Source organism: Schistocerca americana, chromosome 5 (assembly GCF_021461395.2).
Source record: "Schistocerca americana isolate TAMUIC-IGC-003095 chromosome 5, iqSchAmer2.1, whole genome shotgun sequence".
Classification (NCBI taxonomy): domain Eukaryota; kingdom Metazoa; phylum Arthropoda; class Insecta; order Orthoptera; family Acrididae; genus Schistocerca; species Schistocerca americana.
In genome coordinates this window covers 328,755,813-328,776,008 of record NC_060123.1, presented here as the reverse complement: position 1 = coordinate 328,776,008, position 20,196 = coordinate 328,755,813, and the positions used below count along the sequence as shown (strand labels likewise).

At 42.8% G+C, this 20,196-nt stretch overlaps 1 protein-coding gene across 1 annotated transcript in view; it reads right to left on the bottom strand.

The window, feature by feature from the left end:
• The window catches only part of LOC124616344 (band 4.1-like protein 4), a 621,141-nt gene extending 601,231 nt beyond the window's left edge, over nt 1-19,910 (bottom strand). Inside the window, exon 1 of the mRNA XM_047144652.1 lies at nt 19,687-19,910. Within this exon, the coding sequence (XP_047000608.1) occupies nt 19,687-19,910 (224 nt within the window). The remainder of the gene's footprint in view (nt 1-19,686) is intronic.
• Nucleotides 19,911-20,196: the final 286 nt, after the last annotated feature.

Here is a 20,196-nt window from a genome sequence, read left to right as displayed (position 1 = left end):
AACCTGCGACCGTAGCAACTGGATGTCCACTGAGTGGTGACAGGTGGCATTTTCAGATGAATCACGCTTTCTGCTCCACCGGACAGATTGCCATCGGCGTTTATGCAGTGAAACATGCGAAAGCGAATACCCTGCAACAGTTATGGTTTGGGGAATGTTTTTGTGGCATTCCACGAGTGATCTCGTCATTCTGTAAGCACAACGGATCAATAGAAATATGCATCTATCCTTGGGGACCATGTTTACCCCCACATGCAGCTTGTTTTGTCTCAGTTCGATAGATTTTACCAGCAGGACAATGCAACGTGTCACGCATCTCACAGAGTACGTTTATGTTTCGAAGAGTACCAAGATGAGTTTACCATACTACTCCCCTGACCACCAAACTCCCCTGATTGAAATCCAATCGAGAATCTGTGGGACCTGGCTTTCACGCCATGGATCCTTAACTGAGAGATTTAGCACAGTAGCACAGATGGCCAGGGCACAGGAGTCCCTGTCAGTATCTTCCAGAACCAAATCGACTCTCCTCCTGGACGTTTCGCAGCAGTCTGCGCTGCCACAGGTGGTTATTCAGGCTTTCGCTGGTGGTCAGATTAATGTGGCTGGACATGTAGTTGCTCCACGCCATGTATATACACATTGCTACTCCGAAAAACTTAACTGACATGACTGGCTCTAGCTTTTGGCCATTAATACTGTAATGTGTACAGATTTGCAATAAGGTATAGTTACCACCAGAGTGATATTTTGTCGAGATCTAAATGGATATTACCGAAATTTTTACAGAACAGGTTTTCTTCAAAATCACTGCGTTATCTGCGAAAACCAGAGACCGCAACTAACGCTATCCGCTACGTCTTTAATATGTTAACGAGAATGGCCCTACTGCTACTCTGTGTTACATCACTTATTACTTCGCCGTTTGTAGTAAATTCTCCATCCAGGATAACGTCCTATGTCCTGCCTGTCGCAAACTTGGTTAAGTATTCCACAGGAACGTCGTTTTTTTTTGGGGGAATAATACGATGTTGTAATGAATCAAAAGATTCGCGGAAGTCTAGAAATACGGACTCAACATGTTTTCTTATGCCTATGAAGTTCAGGATATTATGTGGACAAAGTGCTAGTTGCGTCGTAATCATAGACGTTGTCGAGACCCATGCTGACTTCCACGGAGAAGTGTTCTTTGTTCCACGTAAGTCATAATGTTGAAACTCTGAATATGTTCTATTATTTTGGCACAAATAAATACATCAGTTTTACGTCTCTTTTCATACATGGGTATGGTCTGTATTCATTTGCAATAACGGCGAACTCGTCCCTGCTTAACGGATTTGCAGTAAATTATTGTAACCTACGGACTGCAAATCCAACTTTGGCACAAGGACAGGGGTTTTGCGACTTACTTGCATAGACAGAAAACATTACTCATTAATAAGTTTAGATCGTGTTCATCTCAAATAAGAATATTTGTTTCTATGAGGATCTCGTCCACTATGTGGTAATTTTCCTCTTGAAAAGGGTACAAGAGAGACACAATATTCGAACACAGAGGCATTGCCAGTAGGTGCACACGCTCTGGATTATACTTCGTACATGATGTGATTCAGATCAGCCTTGTCAGTGCCATTATGATCCCATACCCACGAGTTTCATACTTTAATCCTCTGTACATGTGTTGGGTAGCTGCCATGCCCCACTCGCATTCTTATTATTAACAGAAAGTTGACGTTAATCCAGTTCGACCTTTCCTCGCAAATATCCTGCGAACAACTGAAGAAGGGCAGCAGGGAGATTTCATATTTCTAAATTTACCAGAAAGCGTTTAAACAGTACCACACTGCAGACAACGAAGGTCCGATCGTACGGTAGAGGTTCTCACGTATCTGAGTGACTCAAAGACTATCTAAGTAACAGAACGCTGTACGTTAACCTGGATGCTGGATGCTGAGTGTACATCGAAGACAAAGGAGTGCACCAGGAAAGTGTATTAGTTCTCTATTTACATAAACGATCTGCAGATATGGTGAGCAGCAATCTGCGACTGTTTGCTGACGACGCTGTAGCTACGGGAAAGTGTCTTCTTTGAATGAGTGTAGAAGGATACAAGATGGCTTGGATAAAATTTCTATTTGGAATGATGGATGGTATCTTTCTCTATATGAAAAAAAGTAAGTTAATGTAGGTGAATAGGAAAAGCAATTGTGTAGTGTTCGAATACAGTATTAGCAGTGTGCTGCTTGACACAGTCACGAGGATTAAATATCTACGCATAACTTTGCAAAGCGATATGAAACAAAACGAGGACGTAAAGTCTGTTGTACGGACAGCGAATGGAGAATTATAAGACAGTGAAAAACATCTACAGAGGAGACAGCCTATGGAACAGTTGAGAAACTTATTCTCTACTGCTCGAGTGTTTTAAATCCATGCCTAGTCGGACTAAAGGAAGATATCAGAGGCGTGCTGCTAGATTTCCTACCGGTAGTTCGATCCACAGGTGCGTATTATATAAATTCTCCGTGAATTCACTTGGGAATACCTGGAGGCAATGAGACGTTCTTTTCGCGAAAGACTATTGAGAACGTTTAGACAACCGGAATTTGCGACGAGCTGTAGAACGATCGTAATGCCACCAACACACACTTCGCGTCAAGACCGTGATAAGAGAATTCAGAGGTAGTACGGAAGCATATAGACAGCGGTTTCTCCCTCGCTCCATTTAGAGTGAAATAGTAGTACAGGATACCCTCTGCCTTGCATCGTATGCTGGCATGCGGACTATGTATCTAGGTGTAGATGTACTGAGGGTATCTGTTGCTGATTCTTGGGGAAATGCATGCCTTCCTGTTGGAGCGATGACTTTCTATGCAACAGAAACGAAGACAGTGCCGGCAATCCTGACTGACCGAAATGTTCCTTCTCTGATGTCTCTCTTTGCGAGCTGATCGATGGTTCCTTTATGTACTATTCCGGCACTGTCTTTTACCCACAGCAGGTGAATACTGATGTCGCTATCCAGCGCTGCTCTGATGGGGACGAGTATGTCAAACATATAGTTTTTCGACCCTTTATCTCATCCTGTGTCGCCCTATTTCTGAAGCACACTTTTCGCGGCAAGTTTTAGTATTTTCTTAAACGTTCAGATCTCATAATGTATTACCTCTTAGCTCATTTATGATTCACGAATACGGTCGACTTGCGTGGTGCAATATACGCGTGTGACGCCGCTCACTGGCTCAGTTTGTGTGTGCTGTCATCAGACGTGTAGCTCAGAGAAGGTCGCCGGGGATATAACAACTTATTAGAATCGAGCGCCGGCCAGATAAGCATCTTCCTGTAATTGCGCTGTCGGCGGCGCGCGGTGCTTTATGCGAGCGGAACGCAAGCGCGCGGGATCCGGCTTTACGCGGGCCCCGTCGTGGGCGCCGAAGGTTGGCCGCCAGCCGCCAGCGCGCGACTGCTTTACGGCAAATGGAAGGCGCGCGCTCGCGCGACTTACGGCCGGCGCGCAGCTTAATTCGCAATAGAATAGGCGGAACAGTTCGCGGAAAATCAGCCCCCCCGAGAGATGGACGGCGCGATTGTGAGCGTGCGACCAGCGGGGACACGCGGTAGCAGGCCTGCTGCTGCTGCTGATGGCTACTGCCCGCTCATGTGTTCTTTGGCCGATCAACACCAGATGACTGAAATCTTTCTTTTCCTCCTTTTCCCTAGAGCTTCTCCCGTCTAGTACGAAGTCCGACTTTTTCACAACAAGGCAAATTTCATTTCATTTAACTTTATGACTGGACGCCCTTAAAAATAGTTTCTTCTGGACAACTCTTTTTATTCTAAGCACAAATTTTTGTTTTAAAATTAGATGGCTCAAACAGAATAACTAGTTTGTATGTGTAGTGGCATGATCTGATACATCGTATTGTGCCTTAGACTATAGCAAGCGTAGACTACGCTAGTTTTCCTAGTAGTTTAAGGTCCTACTAGTTTAAGATTGTACCCGCATAATCTAAACGTTAGGTGTGTCGCGTATCTATCGGGCGTTACCTCATAACGATTTCTTTCTTTATGTAAGCGATCACTGTCTTACTAGGAGGACTATTCGGAAAGTAAAGTCCGATCGGGCGCGAAATAAAAACCATAGTCAAAACTATTTTTTTTTATTTGCAACAGTTTTCTACACCATCCAGTTATTTCTCTGCATAGGCACCCCTCCGACTAAGACATTTGTCTTAGCGTTCTACCAGCACCATCGTCACGGAAGGTAGCCACCTGTGATTTTCTTGACTTCTGTACGCTGGTCTGCAGTTCATTATGTGTGCCACAATGTTGTGTTCATAGACAGCGGTTCATGTGAGCAGAGATGAGCATCAGAGGGAGCCAAGTCCAGGCTGTATGGTGAGTGATCAAACACTTCAAATCGAAAACGCTGCAGGAACATCCTCATTGACCCTGCATTGTGTGGCCAACGATTGAGTAATGAAGAAGGAAATACATGATAGGTTCGTTAGGTAGGGTCGTTAGAAATGAGGAGAAGGCTGGCAGTGGGCAGCCGCACTCGTAGGGAGAAACTGTTGTTCCAGGCAGCTTTATGTGCTCATTATGTGCGCAGAACTGAAAAGAGCGACGCGACGCGATCGACGGGCGAACTAAAGACACTGCCCATCACATCTGTGCAAAGCTTCGTCAGATTTTCACTGTCGCTTCCATTTCGCAACCGACGGGATCTTTCTCCGAATAGCCCTCGCAGATTCCCCCAGAAACCGAAAGCTATGAACCGTTATTAAACTGAGTGAGGATATATAAAGGACTTTGTAACCCACGGAATAGTTTTGTTCAACATAGCTATCCTTCTATCTGTTACTTAAAAATAAACAGTATTTATAGCAAAGTTGAAACTGTTAGTGTTTTATTCAGGTTTTATTCGAAAATTGTTGATTTGTGACGTGAAACAGTGGCATGTTGCAGTGAAAATAAAGGAAACAAAGATTTATCAGGTATCGCTAGAAGGCGCAATTTCCTCAACAAAAGGCGAAATAAAGAACACAAAACAATAATATACGAGTATAAAACATAGTTCAAATACTTCGTCGAACTTACATAAAACATGTTTCTGTTATTCACAAACAACTTCGCATTTATCAATAATAAGAGTAAACTCTAACCTTTGAGCATGGTGAAAAACGTTCTGCTGAGTATAGAGTAACAACAATAATTATGCAGATTTTTCTAAGTTTGTGCTTATAAACTTTACTTTTATCAAAAGTAATTGCTTTTTCTGCTTAAAAGCGCAGAAGTTCGGCAGTCAATTGTAAAAAATGCATGTGAAATCTTATGGGACTTAACTGCTAAGGTCATCAGTCCCTAAGTTTACACACTACGTAACCTAAATTATCCTAACGACAAACACACATACCCATGCCCGAGGGAGGACTCGAACCTCCGCCGGGACCAGCCGCACAGTCCATGACTACAGCGCCATTAGACTGCTCGGCCACGATCAGTTGATTTTTATTACTTATAAAATGCAGTTTATATTCCTTATTGATGTAAGATATCAAATACACTAACACTCATTGATGTGCAGTTCAAATTATGTGCAAAACAAACAAGCACACAAGAAAAAGACAAAGAGAAGTCCTCGGTTCCCAGTTTCTCTGTTACACACTCATCTATGTTCCTTTCCTTACCAATGCTACCAGTACTATGAGTAATCCTACAATTTAGTACGTCATGTATCCAGTGTACCAAAACTATGAACCATAGTTTTGCTAGAGCACAACTCTAATCCACACCATTTCGATGAGAGAATCGATCAAATTACCTATGGAACATGTAGCTAAGCAGCTAACTAACTACGCTACAGTCGTCAAGGTAATCTAAGGAATGGAGGTCGCATTCGCCACCTGTCTACGAATCGTGTAATCTTCGTTTGTGTGTTGTCGTATTCTGCTTATGAATCGTATTCTTTGCGGCGGTATATCAACATCAGCCCAGCACCTGCCTAAAAGAGTGCGGAAAGATGTTTAAAAAACCACACTCTGGCCAATGTACCAGCTTACAGTCGTTAATGTGCCGCGCGGATTCGAACCGCATCTGCCTCACATCCCAGTCCCGCAAGCTAGCGTCTGATTTACCAGAGGACTGGAATGATATAAATATTCACATAGTATGCGACTATAGTATGAGTGATATATGAGTGAACTGTGAGGAAAGAAATCAGGGTGACACGCTGCAAAGCGCTACGTAGCGAAACGAACAAGCAAAACCAATTTTTGGGAAATGAGTACCGAGAGATGTCTCCATAATTCCGAGATAATGTAGCAGATTTGCATATACTTCCATTTTCATCATACGATATTAAATCCACATTGTAAAATCTGAAATGTACGGCGTACATATCGCAAGCAATAGCGTAAAATGACATTCCTGTTAGTGTTCTGTGTATTATATACGCCGGGCTGCTACCTTGCGACGCGGCTACCGCTCTTACAGACGAGTACCGCGGGTAGCCGCAGCCATGTCCCGCTAGTAACACTACCCCAGCAGATCGCACGTAAACAGCTGATATCAACACAACTCGCCGTGCTGTTTTCAGACAAGGCTGACAGCCTCCATGGCATCTGGTGGCGCTAGCCTCGCAGATGTGCGCCGTGCAGACCGGAGTAAATAGCACTATAATCACGGGCACCACTTTCCTACGCGACCAGAGCATGAACTCCGCTCCGACTTTGACTCCTCATACTAGCAATAAGTTCACCCCACCCATTCCACCTCACCATGGTTTCCTTTCCATCCCCCCCCCCCACATTCCCTTACCCCTTTCTTTCCCCGCCCCATATCCCCATCAACTATTAGCCTCACAATAACCCCTCTTCCTCACGCCCTCTTCTGTCCCAACAGTCACTCCTACATCACCGATACTATGCATCGGTCCTCTATCCTTATACCAACACATTCCTACCCTCCTCAGCGGCCAACATTTTCTCCTACAATAACAAACTCCCTATCCCAGGGCAGGTCATTCAAATTTTAGTGCCAGGAAAGTGCGTCTTTTAAATATCAGTGATTGGGTGCAATGCTTTAAATCTTTATAAATGCCCTCTTACTAGGTTTCGTTTTACCTTTTATTATTATTTTTTAATTACAAGTGCAAGATATCATATTTCTTATGTACATAATGTAAGGTGGACATATCATTTTGATTTTTGTAGGTTATATGGTAGATGTGCACGTCAGAGAGAGAGAGAGAGAGAGAGAGAGAGAGAGAGAGAGAGAGAGAGGGAGAGAGAGAGCAAGTTACGTTACTGTTAAACAGTCTCTGATCTCTGATACATTCTTAGTTCAAGTCTGGTAGATGATGGACGGATTCAGTAGTGCTCTGTTGATCGTGATTCTGTCTGTTAGATGAAGAAAGATTTATTCTAAAGGACAGCAAGAATGAACATGATGTGTATACTGAAAGATGAAAAGGTGTTTTTTTTGTTTTAAGAGAACAATTTCGAATTAAGACTGAAGCACTGCGCAGTTAGTTTGTCGGAATGATTATGGTGAGTTATTTAACTTTGTTTACTTGCTCAGAGCTGAAAGATGACTCCACCTCCCTGAGTCATGCATTAACGTATCAACTAATTGTTCACTTTGTTAAGCATGGTATTGTTCAGATCAAGGTTATGTGTGAAGACCGCATGAAGTTTTACTCTGTCTTTTTAAATAAATCTATCATTCTAAAATCGTTGTCTTGGATTACCAATTCACGGAAATATTTACTCTCCCGATCCCACTTTTCAAAGGTAGTTATCATTATACAGGATGTTACAAAAAGGTACGACCAAACTTTCAGGAAACATTCCTCACACACAAATAAAGAAAAGGTGTTATGTGGACATGTGTCCGGAAATGCTTACTTTCCATGTTGGAGCTCATTTTATTACTTCTCTTCAAATCACATTAATCATGGAATGGAAACACACAGCAACAGAACGTACCAGCGTGACATCAAGCACTTCGTTACAGGAAATGTTGAAAATGTCCTCCGTTAGCGAGGATACACGCATCCACCCTCCGTTGCATAGAATCCCTGATGCGCTGATACAGCCCTGGAGAATGGCGTATTGTATCACAGCCGTCCACAATACGAACACGAAGAGTCTCTACATTTGGTACGGGGGTTGCGTAGACAAGAGCTTTCAAATGCCCACATAAATGAATCTCAAGAGGGTTGAGGTCAGGAGAGCGTGGAGGCCATGGAATTGGTCCGCCTCTACCAATCCATCGGTCACCAAATCTGTTGTTGAGAAGCGTACGAACACTTCGACTGAAATGTGCAAGAGCTGCATCGTGCATGAACCACATGTTGTGTCGTACTTGTAAAGGCACATGTTCTAGCAGCACAGGTAGAGTATCCCGTATGAAATCATGATAACGTGCTCCATTGAGCGTAGGTGGAAGAACATGGGGCCCAATCAAGATATCACCAACAATGCCTGCCCAAACGTTCACAGAAAATCTGTGTTGATGACGTGATTGCACAGTTGCGTGCGGATTCTCGTCAGCCCACATATGTTGATTGTGAAAATTTACAGTTTGATCACGTTGGAATGAAGCCTCATCCGTAAAGAGAACATTTGCACTGAAATGAGGATTGACACATTGTTGGATGAACCATTCGCAGAAGTGTACCTGTGGAGGCCAATCAGCTGCTGATAGTGCCTGCACACGCTGTACATGGTACGGAAACAACTAGTTCTCCCGTAGCACTCTCCATACAGTGACGTGGTCAACGTTACCTTGTACAGCAGCAACTTCTCTGACGCTGACATTAGGGTTATCGTCAACTGCACGAAGAATTGGCTCGTCCATTGCAGGTGTCCTCGTCGTCCTACGTCTTCCCCAGTCGCGAGTCATAGGCTGGAATGTTCCGTGCTCCCTAAGACGCCAATCAATTGCTTCGAACGTCTTCCTGTCGGGACACCTTCGTTCTGGAAATCTGTCTCGATACAAACGTACCGCGCCACGGCTATTGCAACGTGCTAATCCATACATCAATGGGCATCTGCCAATTCCGCATTTGTAAGCATTGCACTGACTGCAAAACCACGTTCGTGATGAACACTAACCTGTTGATGCTACGTACTGATGTGGTTGATGCTAGTATTGTAGAGCAATGAGTCGCATGTCAACACAAGCACCAAAGTCAACATTAACTTCCTTCAATTGGACCAACTGGCGGTGAATCGAGGAAGTACAGTACATACTGACGAAACTAAAATGAGCTCTAACATGGAAATTAAGCGTTTCCGGACACATGTCCACATAAAATCTTTTCTTTATTTGTGTGTGAGGAATGTTTCCTGAAAGTTTGGCCGTACCTTTTTGTAACACCCTGTATATTACCACATTGCATCATGTTGTATACAACCGTTTGAATATTGTTTGGAAATTTTATCTAAAAATATGAATGCAGCTTAGCCACTGCCTGCTTGCTGTTTGCTGTTGTCATTTCAAGAAATCTGGAACAATGTTATCAAGAAGCGAGGTAAATGGAAATTTTGATTATGGCCAGATAACCGTTTTACTTCAGGATCACATTTAATATAAAGACAGGTTGTATTCAAACCAGTTACAGTTCAGTTCAAATTAGGTTCTGTTTAGTCAAAGGTTAGCATACGAGTTTAAGTTGGACAACAGTTTTTGGGTGCATAGTTTTGGTAATAAGTCGACTTCTAATGCAAAAAAATCATTTCAAATATCTTACCTTTCTGTTTCTTGTTTTCTTCTCATTTAGTTTTTGTTGTCATTTGGCCGAAGATCGGGTTGACTGTACCTCTGACACGCAACCCCCCCCCTCCCCCGCCCATATGAGGCGTGGTGGGTGAAATAACAATGAAGAAAAGAAATCCCGCGCGAAATAATGTGTCCACTAAAAGCCACGTCAGCATCCATTTTCTGGCTGGTATTTAGGCCGCCGCCCGACCACTCTGCAGCCAGCGCACGCTCCGAAGTCAACGCCGACCACATCTGCAGCCCACCAGACGGAGTGGTCTTCGCCCTCGCCTCGAGCAGCTGCTACTTGGCGCGCTCTGGACTTCAGTCGACCACCCTCTAGTGCAATGTTGTGCTCGACCTGCGTCCCAGAAGCACTCGAGTTCAGCACTTTGCAGGACTTTCGTCTCAAAGCCTCGCTGCACCCTACCGCTAATCATTCTCGGCATCCTACTGCTCAGCGCCAACTACAGCTTTCATGGGCCTCGACATTGTGAGCATCTTCCAGGCTACGTCAGGGAATAAACATTTCAATTTGTTTTCCAGCAATGTGGACACTCATCCCCAGAGACTATGCATTGAGTTCCGTTTCTTGGTCAATAAACAAACAGTTGTTGTTGCTACATGTGTATTTCAACTATCGCCTGTCTCATCTCTCGGACACGGACACCGAACTTTATTTACTCATTTATTGTATTATAAAAAACTTCCGTCACTTTTTTCTGAAGCAGGCTGTGCATAACATTGAATATTCTTTGTATAACAGTATTTTTCTCAGTTTACAATTTTGATAATGTACTAATGAAGACATTAATTTATGGAATATAAATAAACAAAAAGTTTATATCATATTTAGACACAATACGAAATAAAAATAAGTAATGAAACAAAAAAATACTTTTTTTAGTACTGCGGAATTTGGCCAGTTATAGACCGCTTAGAACCTAAGACTATGATACAGTCTTTTTCTTCTTATCTTCACGGAACTTCTTCATGAGTTGGCTGATGGCCTGACTCTGTTCATTTGACATCACTCTCCTCGGTTGTGGTTTTTGTTGTTGGATAGCAAATTTTGTAGTATTGATCAGTACCCCAAAATTTTCTTTGTCCTCTGTCGCGTAGTCTGTGACGTTAAACTTCCTCAAATTCCTTCGCATACCTTCCAACAAACCGGTGGAGTTTTTTTTTTTTTTTGTTTTTTTTTAATTCGGAAATTAAATTAAAAATTTTGTTGGTTATCTATTGCCAGTCACTCTGTAAATATACGGTAAAACTTAAATCTTCTCTTCCTGATTGTGTTTGTGGTTGTTTCTATGTTTCTGCATAGATCTTCATTTCTCCTCTTCGTCCAGTGGTTACCTTTGTTGTTCCGTGGTCTTCAACTTTTTCTGGATATTTTCCTATCTTTCTTTTCCAGTTATTCGTGTTCATCTCTTTTAATCAGTGTTAAGCGTTCTTATCTGTATTCCTGTTTAATTATTGTTGCATAGTGTTTAATTTTTGCCTGGAACGATGTAACTAACCTGTTACTACGGGTTATTCCTTATTATTGGGAATGTAAATACTTATTGCTTATGAAATTAACGTGAGAAGAGTAGGGTCGCCACCGACTCTAACCATACAACTAATCAAAGCTTTGGTCGAGTCGGAAAATAAATTAATTTGATCACAGACCAAAAACTCACAAAAATGCGTACGTTGTGATGTCGCTCATAGGGGATACGATGTAATTAATAGTGTTCCCCGTGCACTGTTCACGACAATCAAACATTTAAAATAAAATAGCACATGCAAGAACACTGTGCAGAAGATCAACTCCCAGCAACACACCTGAAAATAAGACTTAATCTAAAGCATTTGTTATAAAATACAAGGGGAGACTAATCACTGGACCTGTGCATAAGGAAACGCATTGTATGTGCTAACGGGAAAGCTACGAGGTGAGTGGCTTAGGTGCAAAAACGTAATCTCGGAACACAAGAGAAAATTGTAAATAAAATCTTTTATTCCTAAGATAAGCATGTGAGGCATGTACACGATTCCTGATAACACGTGGTTTGTGGAGACACAATTTCTAGGTATAGTGCCCAAATTCCAACAATATCACATAACACAATCATGTTAACACTATCTAAAACAAACATGCGATCGGACAGTTAGTGATGCCGGTAGCCAACAACTATAATGTTCTACCACGTAGTTGGCTCCCCACGGACGAAAGACACATAAAGCAAGGAAAATTTACGAGAAGGCAAAGCTCTAAATATTTAGAAAGGTGAAAGCTTATGCAGGCACAGCTGAAGGCAAACAGACATTCATACAGAAGCGAGTGCTCACTTCTTATCGACAACTTTGTGTGGCGCTCTTCCGGAGGATCCAAGTCTACTACAGAAATTTGCTAAAAGAAAAATCTGCCAAAGTTTTGCATTCCTTGCTGCGACAAGGCAAAGCAATCTTCCAGATTTGAAAAGCGAGACCAAAAGCTAACAGCTCTCCCCTCGCCAAGTAACAGCACGCCACGCGGTCAGTCTAACTCACCCTTCTTCGACTGGAGCACAGCTGTGGACGTTTCCCGTACCGGCGGCAGACTGCCTCCCGCTTCTCCAGCCTCTTCCACGCTCCGCGTGGCCCGGAAAACCCAAAGATGCCATTTCCGCCACCAACCTAACGCAGGTGGATTTCTCACAAGTAGCGAAAACCTCTTTGCCGACTTGACCACTACGAGAGTTGGCTATTCTGTACAACTGCTGCTGAATCTGTACGACTATCGCAGACTTTCTGCAGCAGACTACGCCACCGTCTAGCAACGTGACACACAACCACATTCATTCAATCACACCACTATGAGAGTAAAGAGAAAAGAGAAACAAGGAGAAGAAAGAGAAATGGTAATGAAAATGGGCTACCGGACTAATGAACGGTGGCTACAGGACCCTTTCAACGATACTGATCTTTTATTATCTCTGTTTCGAGTAAGTTTGTACGCTAATTCTATTTTCTTCGACCTTTATTTATTTGTGGTTTTATCTAAGCAATTTGATTGTATCTATTCTCCCCAATACTTAAACTTATTAAAACCTATTAACTCTTTTTTCTTGTTTTCGTGTTGTGCTTGTACGAGCTTATATTGATCTCTATTTATGGTCAATTATTCTGTTTTCTCATACGATATTTGTAATCCGATTTTAGCAGCAAGGATGTGAAGCACTTCTATTAACATATTTGCATCACTTTTGTTCTTAGTAATAATTGCAATATCGTCAGCAAAAGCTCGACATTTCGCCTCAAATCTTCCTCTTCCTTCGATGTTTTTATCTTGTAGTTCTTTATCCCATTCTCTCATGACCTTGTCTCAGACTACGTTAAAGAGAATCGGCGAGAGACCATCGCCATGACGAACAAGTGCATTAATTCGGAAGGATTCAGAAACTTCTCCTAGAAATTTAACTCTGGACGTTGTGCCTCTGAGTGTCTGTTCGACTAATTGTCTGTTCTTTTTTTTTCGATACCTCCATCTTCCAGGGTTAGGAATGTTGTCTCCTTGTTTACAGAATCGGAGGTTCTTTTGAAATCAATGAATATAACGACATTTTAATGTTCCGCAATATTCTGATCCTGAGAGTTTTCAAGTTAAAAATTTGCTCTGGGCACGATATTTTTTTCTGAGCCCCGTTTGCTACCCGTCAGGTGTGTCTTCTGCTTGGCCGTCTAGCTTATTTTTATATTTAAATGTATGAAGGTAATTTTTATATCTGGTGCCACAGCCACAAATTTATTAAAACATAGTCCCATTTTTTACCTTGGTTGTGTTATGATCACAATAATTTATTTTCACACTATAAGCTGATTTCGGGGATGTGCCACATTTAATTGCTTACTCTAAAACTAAAGCCTGCAGCTCATGGTCTACTGGACAGCGTCGCTGCCACTAGATAGCGGGGCCACGGCTTCGATTACCAACCGTGTCAGGGATTTTCTTCGCACGGGGACATGTTGTTTGTGTCGTCTTAACCGTATCAGGTCATTTTCATTTCTAAGACACCAAAATCATCGAAGTGGCGTTAAACAGAAAGGCTTGCACCAGGTGGCTAAACGGCCCAAGACGGTGTCTCCAGGCCAGTAATGCCAGATGGTCAGTTCATTTCATTTTTCCCAAAATCAATGAATAACACATCAATAACATTTACAAGCGTATGATTAGGCACATAATCGAAATCAGCTAACAGTAAAAAAATAAACTACTGTTATCATTATAAGGCCAAAGTGAAAAATAGAACTATCTTTTAATGAATGTCTGACGACGTTTCTAGTGTCTAGTTACCTTTGGCTTTGCGGATACCTCGGTCTGTTCGAGTTTCCCCTGCACTGACTAGGTAAATAACCTGCACTTTTAGGCACTTGTGCACTTCTTAAAAATGTATTCTACAGTATGCGTATGCCAGCACAACTTCATTCGTATTTCACACATAATGTATTTGATTCAACTTGACTAACATCAAACGCTTAAGAATGTCATTGTAATTAATTGTCCATTTACTGAGCGACTCGAGAAAACATGGAGTCATCATAGATCTTCATATACGTTCTGATATTAAAATAATTGCGAGTAAGGCAGATGCCAGACTGATATTCATTGAAAGAATCCGCAAGAACCGTCGTCTATCAACAAAGGAAGTAACTTACAAACACTCATTCGGCCAATACCTGAATATTGTTCGGCATTGCGGGATACATATGAGAGAAGGCTGATAGAGGAGATAGATGGGGTCCGAGGAAAAGCAGCACGTTTCGTTACAGATTAAGTCAGTAAGCGCGAACGCGTCACGGAGTCGCCCAGCTACATCCAGTGGCAGACACTTCAAGAGAGGCGTTCTCCATCACGTTATGGTCCACTATTTAAGTTCCACAACCATACATTCCTAGAAGAGTCGAACAATATATTGCTTCCTCCTATGTATATCTCGCGAAAAGACCATGAAGATAAAATTAGTACGATTCGAGCCCACACGGAGACTTACCAGCAATCGTTCTTCCCGCAAACCACACTCAACTGGAACAGGAAAATGGGGAAGTGACGCTGGTACCCACCACCGCACATCATAGAATGGTTTGCGGGGTATAGATGTAGATTAAGATTACTGGTCACTAATGTATTTCAATTAAACTATATCACAATATACATTAATAGAAGCAAAAACGTTGTAGTAAACATTGGTCCGCAAACGAGCCGTTTACGTGGTAAGTGCGACTGTGTGGTTACAAGCTGCCCCAAACATCAGGTTGAAATATTATTCTAGTTACTACAAATGCAATTCAAATATAAACTTTTTTATTAACTACCCACCTAATTGGACTCATTTTATTGTTTCCTGAACATTCGCGTCTGTTAAAAGACTTATTCCACGCGTCGTTCTTGAATTTGGTTGTAGGCCGGCCGAAGTGGCCGTGCGGTTAAAGGCGCTGCAGTCTGGAACCGCAAGACCGCTACGGTCGCAGGTTCGAATCCTGCCTCGGGCATGGATGTTTGTGATATCCTTAGGTTAGTTAGGTTTAAGTAGTTCTAAGTTCTAGGGGACTAATGACCTCAGCAGTTGAGTCCCATAGTGCTCAGAGCCATTTGAACCATTTGAATTTGGTTGTAGAACTGCACTCGTTTCTCCAATGAACTACGGATTCTTTGCAACGTCCGCGTATCACCTGGTAAAGCATACTACGCTTTTCTGCTCCAATTGTTTAACCGAATCAACGGAAGTACTCATTATTTCAGTTTTTGAGATGACCCAAACAAAAGATTCCATTCATTAAGTGGATGTTATGTATAAAATAAAAACAAGAAACGTAGCGCAAGGGTGATCATTGGTAGAAAGAATTATCGGCCAATACAACGACAGTGATACTGTTATCTTTACATCTAGCTGGCTGGATATGATACTCTTTTTTTCTTATTTTTTTTCTGACTGGTCTGATGCGGCCTGCGGCGACTTCCTCTCCCGTGCCACCCTCTTCCATCTCAGAGTAGCACTTGTATATCTTCAAGTATTTGTTTGATACACTTCAATCTCTGTCTTTCCATTCAGGTTTGACCCTTTATAGCCCATCTACTACCAGGTAAGTCTTTAATGTCTTAAATATACCACCTTGTCACTCCGAACCTTCTTCTGCTTCTTTTTCATTCAGTATTTTAGAAATTTTCTTGGTTTTAACAGGGTAAGGTCGCATCTATTTAAAAATTTCATAATTAATTAGTGTACTATTTGTTGAAGCAGTGCTGCTACATTAGTAGGTAATCGCGGATAAGATCTGACTAACAGTCATATCAGATCAACTTGGTTAGCACAGAGTTCACAATTGAAAAAAATTTCACGGATATCTTCTACTCGCAGCAGTTGTTATCTCGAACTTTTATTTCGAGTAGACTGCCGAAAAATGAGCTATGATTAAATCTCACGCAAATTATTGAATTTATGAATTTCTAATTTGCCTTAATTGTGTGCAACCAGGGATCCCAGAGAAAGTTTGGCTATTTTTCTCGATAGCATTTCGTTTTACTGTGTATCAGTGATTGATCTTCTTCCCACTGGCGTCTTGTTCTTCCACATAATGTAGTCTTTAGGTCTGCTGGTGGTAGTAACATGTTTTTAGATGTGCCGTTTTGAGCGGTGGTCTACGCTAAGTATCGACTATTTCGTTCCATGTAAGGTTAGCGTGTCCTTTGATTCACGTAAGTGTTACCTTCTGCCCGAGATTTTCGTTTTCCTTGTTGATTTTGATAACGTCCGTTGCCAGCGGATTAGTTTTCTTGAAGCGCAGATATCTGTACATCGGCGGCCAAGCGTCTATAACCTGCTAAGATCAAAATATCTTTTGCTGTAAGGATCTGTAAATAATGTAAAGCTGTATATACGGTGGCTTTTGCAGAAAAAGTGTAAGTCTCATGGGGAAGCGAAATAAAATCCTTGTAACGCTATCCACTTTACCATTACCTGTGGTTGTGGAGCCCTCAATACACATCACGAAATACTCCCGAAAATCGTCAGCAAGGTAGGTTTTTACTCATTTCTTTGAACTAATATTTCTGTTGGAAAGAAGAAAACGCCGGCTGCTGAGTTATTTTGTTACGCCGCTGATCAGAATTAGGATATGTTTGCGTTCTTCGAAAATAAGGTAAAATTTTCTTTCATTCGACGATTTTGAATATAGTACTGGTTTTTTATCACCGTTTATACTCATTGTTCATTCTTTCCTCCCTAAGACAATGTTTCGAATTTCTGTATTCCGTTTTTTATTTTTGTTATTCCCATTGTAAGTAGTGTTCCTTCTTATTGTCTTGTTGTTTATGTTTTCCAGGCATTTGTTTACTCGCAAATTCTCTGGAGAATTGTATAAAACAGAAGCAGCCGAAAAATGTATGAGCTTTATACTACAAAGGTACGTATTTATTCAATTTTCTATTAGTCCATCTCGTCCTTCCCCCTATCTCTGTCCACCATCTGCCCCTCTCTCTATCCGTCTCCTCCTCTCACCTCTCTCTGCCCCCCCACCCCTCTTCTTGTTCATCTCCTTCGCTTCCCTTCCTACTCTCCCTCTGTCTGTGAAACTTCTCCCCCATTTCTCTTCCTTTCTCTTCCTGTCTCTCTCCATACCCTCCTCTTTCCTTTCTCTATCAATATCCTCCTTTCCCGACTCTTTATCTATTTCCCCCTCACCTATCTCTGTCCATCTCCTCCTCTCCCTGTCTCTGCTTCCATATCCACGTCCTCAAAAAAATGGCTCTGAGCACTATGGGACTTAACTGCTGAGGTCATCAGTCCCCTAAAACTTAGAACTACTTAAACCTAACTAACCTAAGGACACCACACACATCCATGCCCGAGGCAGGATTCGAACCTGCGACCGTAGCGGTCACGCGGTTCCAGACTGTAGCACCTAGAACCGCTCGGCCACCCCGTCCGGCTCCACGTCCTCCCTTCTCTCTCCACGTTATTACACTGACCCCATTAGGAGAATGGTTCAAACCCCCAGAGTATTTCTTTTCGCACTGTAACTTTTATGCGTACCAAATTTGATTGAAATCGTTCTAGCTGTTTAGGATGAGATCTTTACCCACGTCTTTGCAAGCATAAGCACGTGCCACCTGTCTGTCTAGCGAATTTTGTCCAACAGTTTCATTCTCACGCAGCTCAATGTTTATGACATCGCATGCCTGAACTATGTGCTGTACAATGATACAATTTTGCGTGCTCATCCAGTAGCGTACATGCTTACTGTCTGCGAAATGTATTGTAAATAGGATTGGTAGTAAAGAAGCAACAAATTAAAACGTCATACACGATGCGGCAGTTTCTCAGGCATCTCAGTGTTTATGGCGCCATTTCTCTTGAACTATGTGTTGTAGAAAGACGTAAATTTTCTAGATATTCAGTGGTATATGTGAATACCGTCTGGAAAATGTGTCGCGAATATACGAGGGTTGGAACTTTAATACTGGCAACTATTAATTTACAGCTCGTACAAAATAGATACGCGTTTCAAAATTTTACTGCCGTTCAAAGTAGTCACCAGCATAGTGTATAACACGTGGCCAGCGATGTGGAAGTCGTAGGATACTCTTAGCAGTGCCAGCTGTGTTGACAGTTCGAGCGGCGCCGTCTGTTGCCCGAAGAGTTTGTGGCAGTTCTGAAGCGAATGCCGTGAAGTGTTTCCTTCAGTTTAAAAATCGAATTGAACTCACGAGGGCTTAAGTCAGGGGAGTGCAGTAGGGGGTATGGCACTTAGCAGCCCCATCTGTCAAACAAATCAGTAACAGCTTTCACTGTACGTGCTTGAGCATTGTCCTGCAAAATGATGGTCAGGTCCTGCAGAAAGTGCCATCACTTCTGTCTCTAAGCTGGTCGTAGGTTGTGTTCCAAAAATGAACAGCATAGAGACAGAAGTGATGACACTTTCTGCATGACGTGGCCATCATTTTGCAGGTCAATGCTCAAGCACGTACAGTGAAAGCTGTTACTGCTTTGTTTGACTAACGGGGCTGCTAAGTGCTATACCATCTACTGCACTACCATGACTTAAGCCCTCTTGAGTTCAGCTCTGTTTCTAAACTGAAGGAAACACTTCACGGCTTTCACTTCAGAACTGCTACAAACTCGTCGGGCAATAGACCGTGCCGCTCGAACTGTCAACACAACTGGCACTGCTAAGAGTATCGTACGACTTCCACATAGCTGGCCACGGGTTATACGCAATGCTGGTGACTACTTTGAAGGTCAGTAAAACTTTGAAACAGGTATCTATTTTTTACGAGCTGTAAATAAATAATTGCCACTATTTAAGTTCCAACCCTCGTGGTATGTGGCGAAGTAGTAATAAATTGAAGTCATGCTTCATGTGGAAGTTTTGCAGCGAAAATGTAGTAAATGTAAACTTATTTCCTTGCATAATTTTGTGGAGGTCGCAGCGAGAAATAATTTCGTAAAGGTTAAAGATAACGTATAAGTATCACTAAGTACTCTCATTGTCAAATACTGAACCACTAAAATATGGATATTGTCGCGTTGGGGTACACTGCCTTTTCTCCCCCTGCCGCTTTGAGAGACGGGTGTTTCTTAGCCCCACAGTGATTCCAGATAGGAAACGATAGCTGTAATATGTGTACCAAGGTTGGACGAAATCGGTCCAGTGGAACTTACATACATCATTTTTATAATAATACAGGAATGCAAGAAGAAGAAAGAGGAGAAGAGGACAGCACAGAAGTCAAAACAAAAAGTTAGTGCTTTATAGAATGGGTGCAGCCGAACCAGCTGGCAGAAAATGTTATCCTATCCGTTCCAGTCGGAGCTAAGAACCGACCAGCTGTCCACGGTTTGCAGATCTGACAACGAGATGGGCGCACAGCGGTAGTACGTCTCAGTCGCAACCTACTAATCACGGCTCGTTAGCGCAATCGGCGACAGCGGGTGACATGAGAGCTGAATGGGCGGTAACTGCGGTGAAAGCATCGGCGCGGCGGGAGCGCCCCAGCGGGCCACCGGGGGTTTCCACGGCTCTGTGTCGTGGCGCAGCGTGGGTGTAGCGACGTGGTGCGGCGCGGCGAGAAAGCGCGGCCCGCGATTGAATTTTAAGCCGTGGGAGTTACGCGCCGCCATAAATTCGCACCGTGCCCGCCGACGACGTTAATGAGCCATTAGCAGGGTCGCAGGTCGCTCCTTCCATATGCTAATTCTCCCCCCGCCGATACAATCTGCACTTCGTTACGCTCAAAATACGGACGCGATATTTATTGTTCCGTTCCGACACCCCGATGTGAATTGTGCGCTGCTCAAACGCGGCCGCGGCAATGAAATGCGACCCGGTCACCGGTCGGCTGGCTTTTAGGGGCAGGCCGGCGCGACGAGGTTGGTCGCGGAGGCGGGCTGGAAATTGCAAACGATG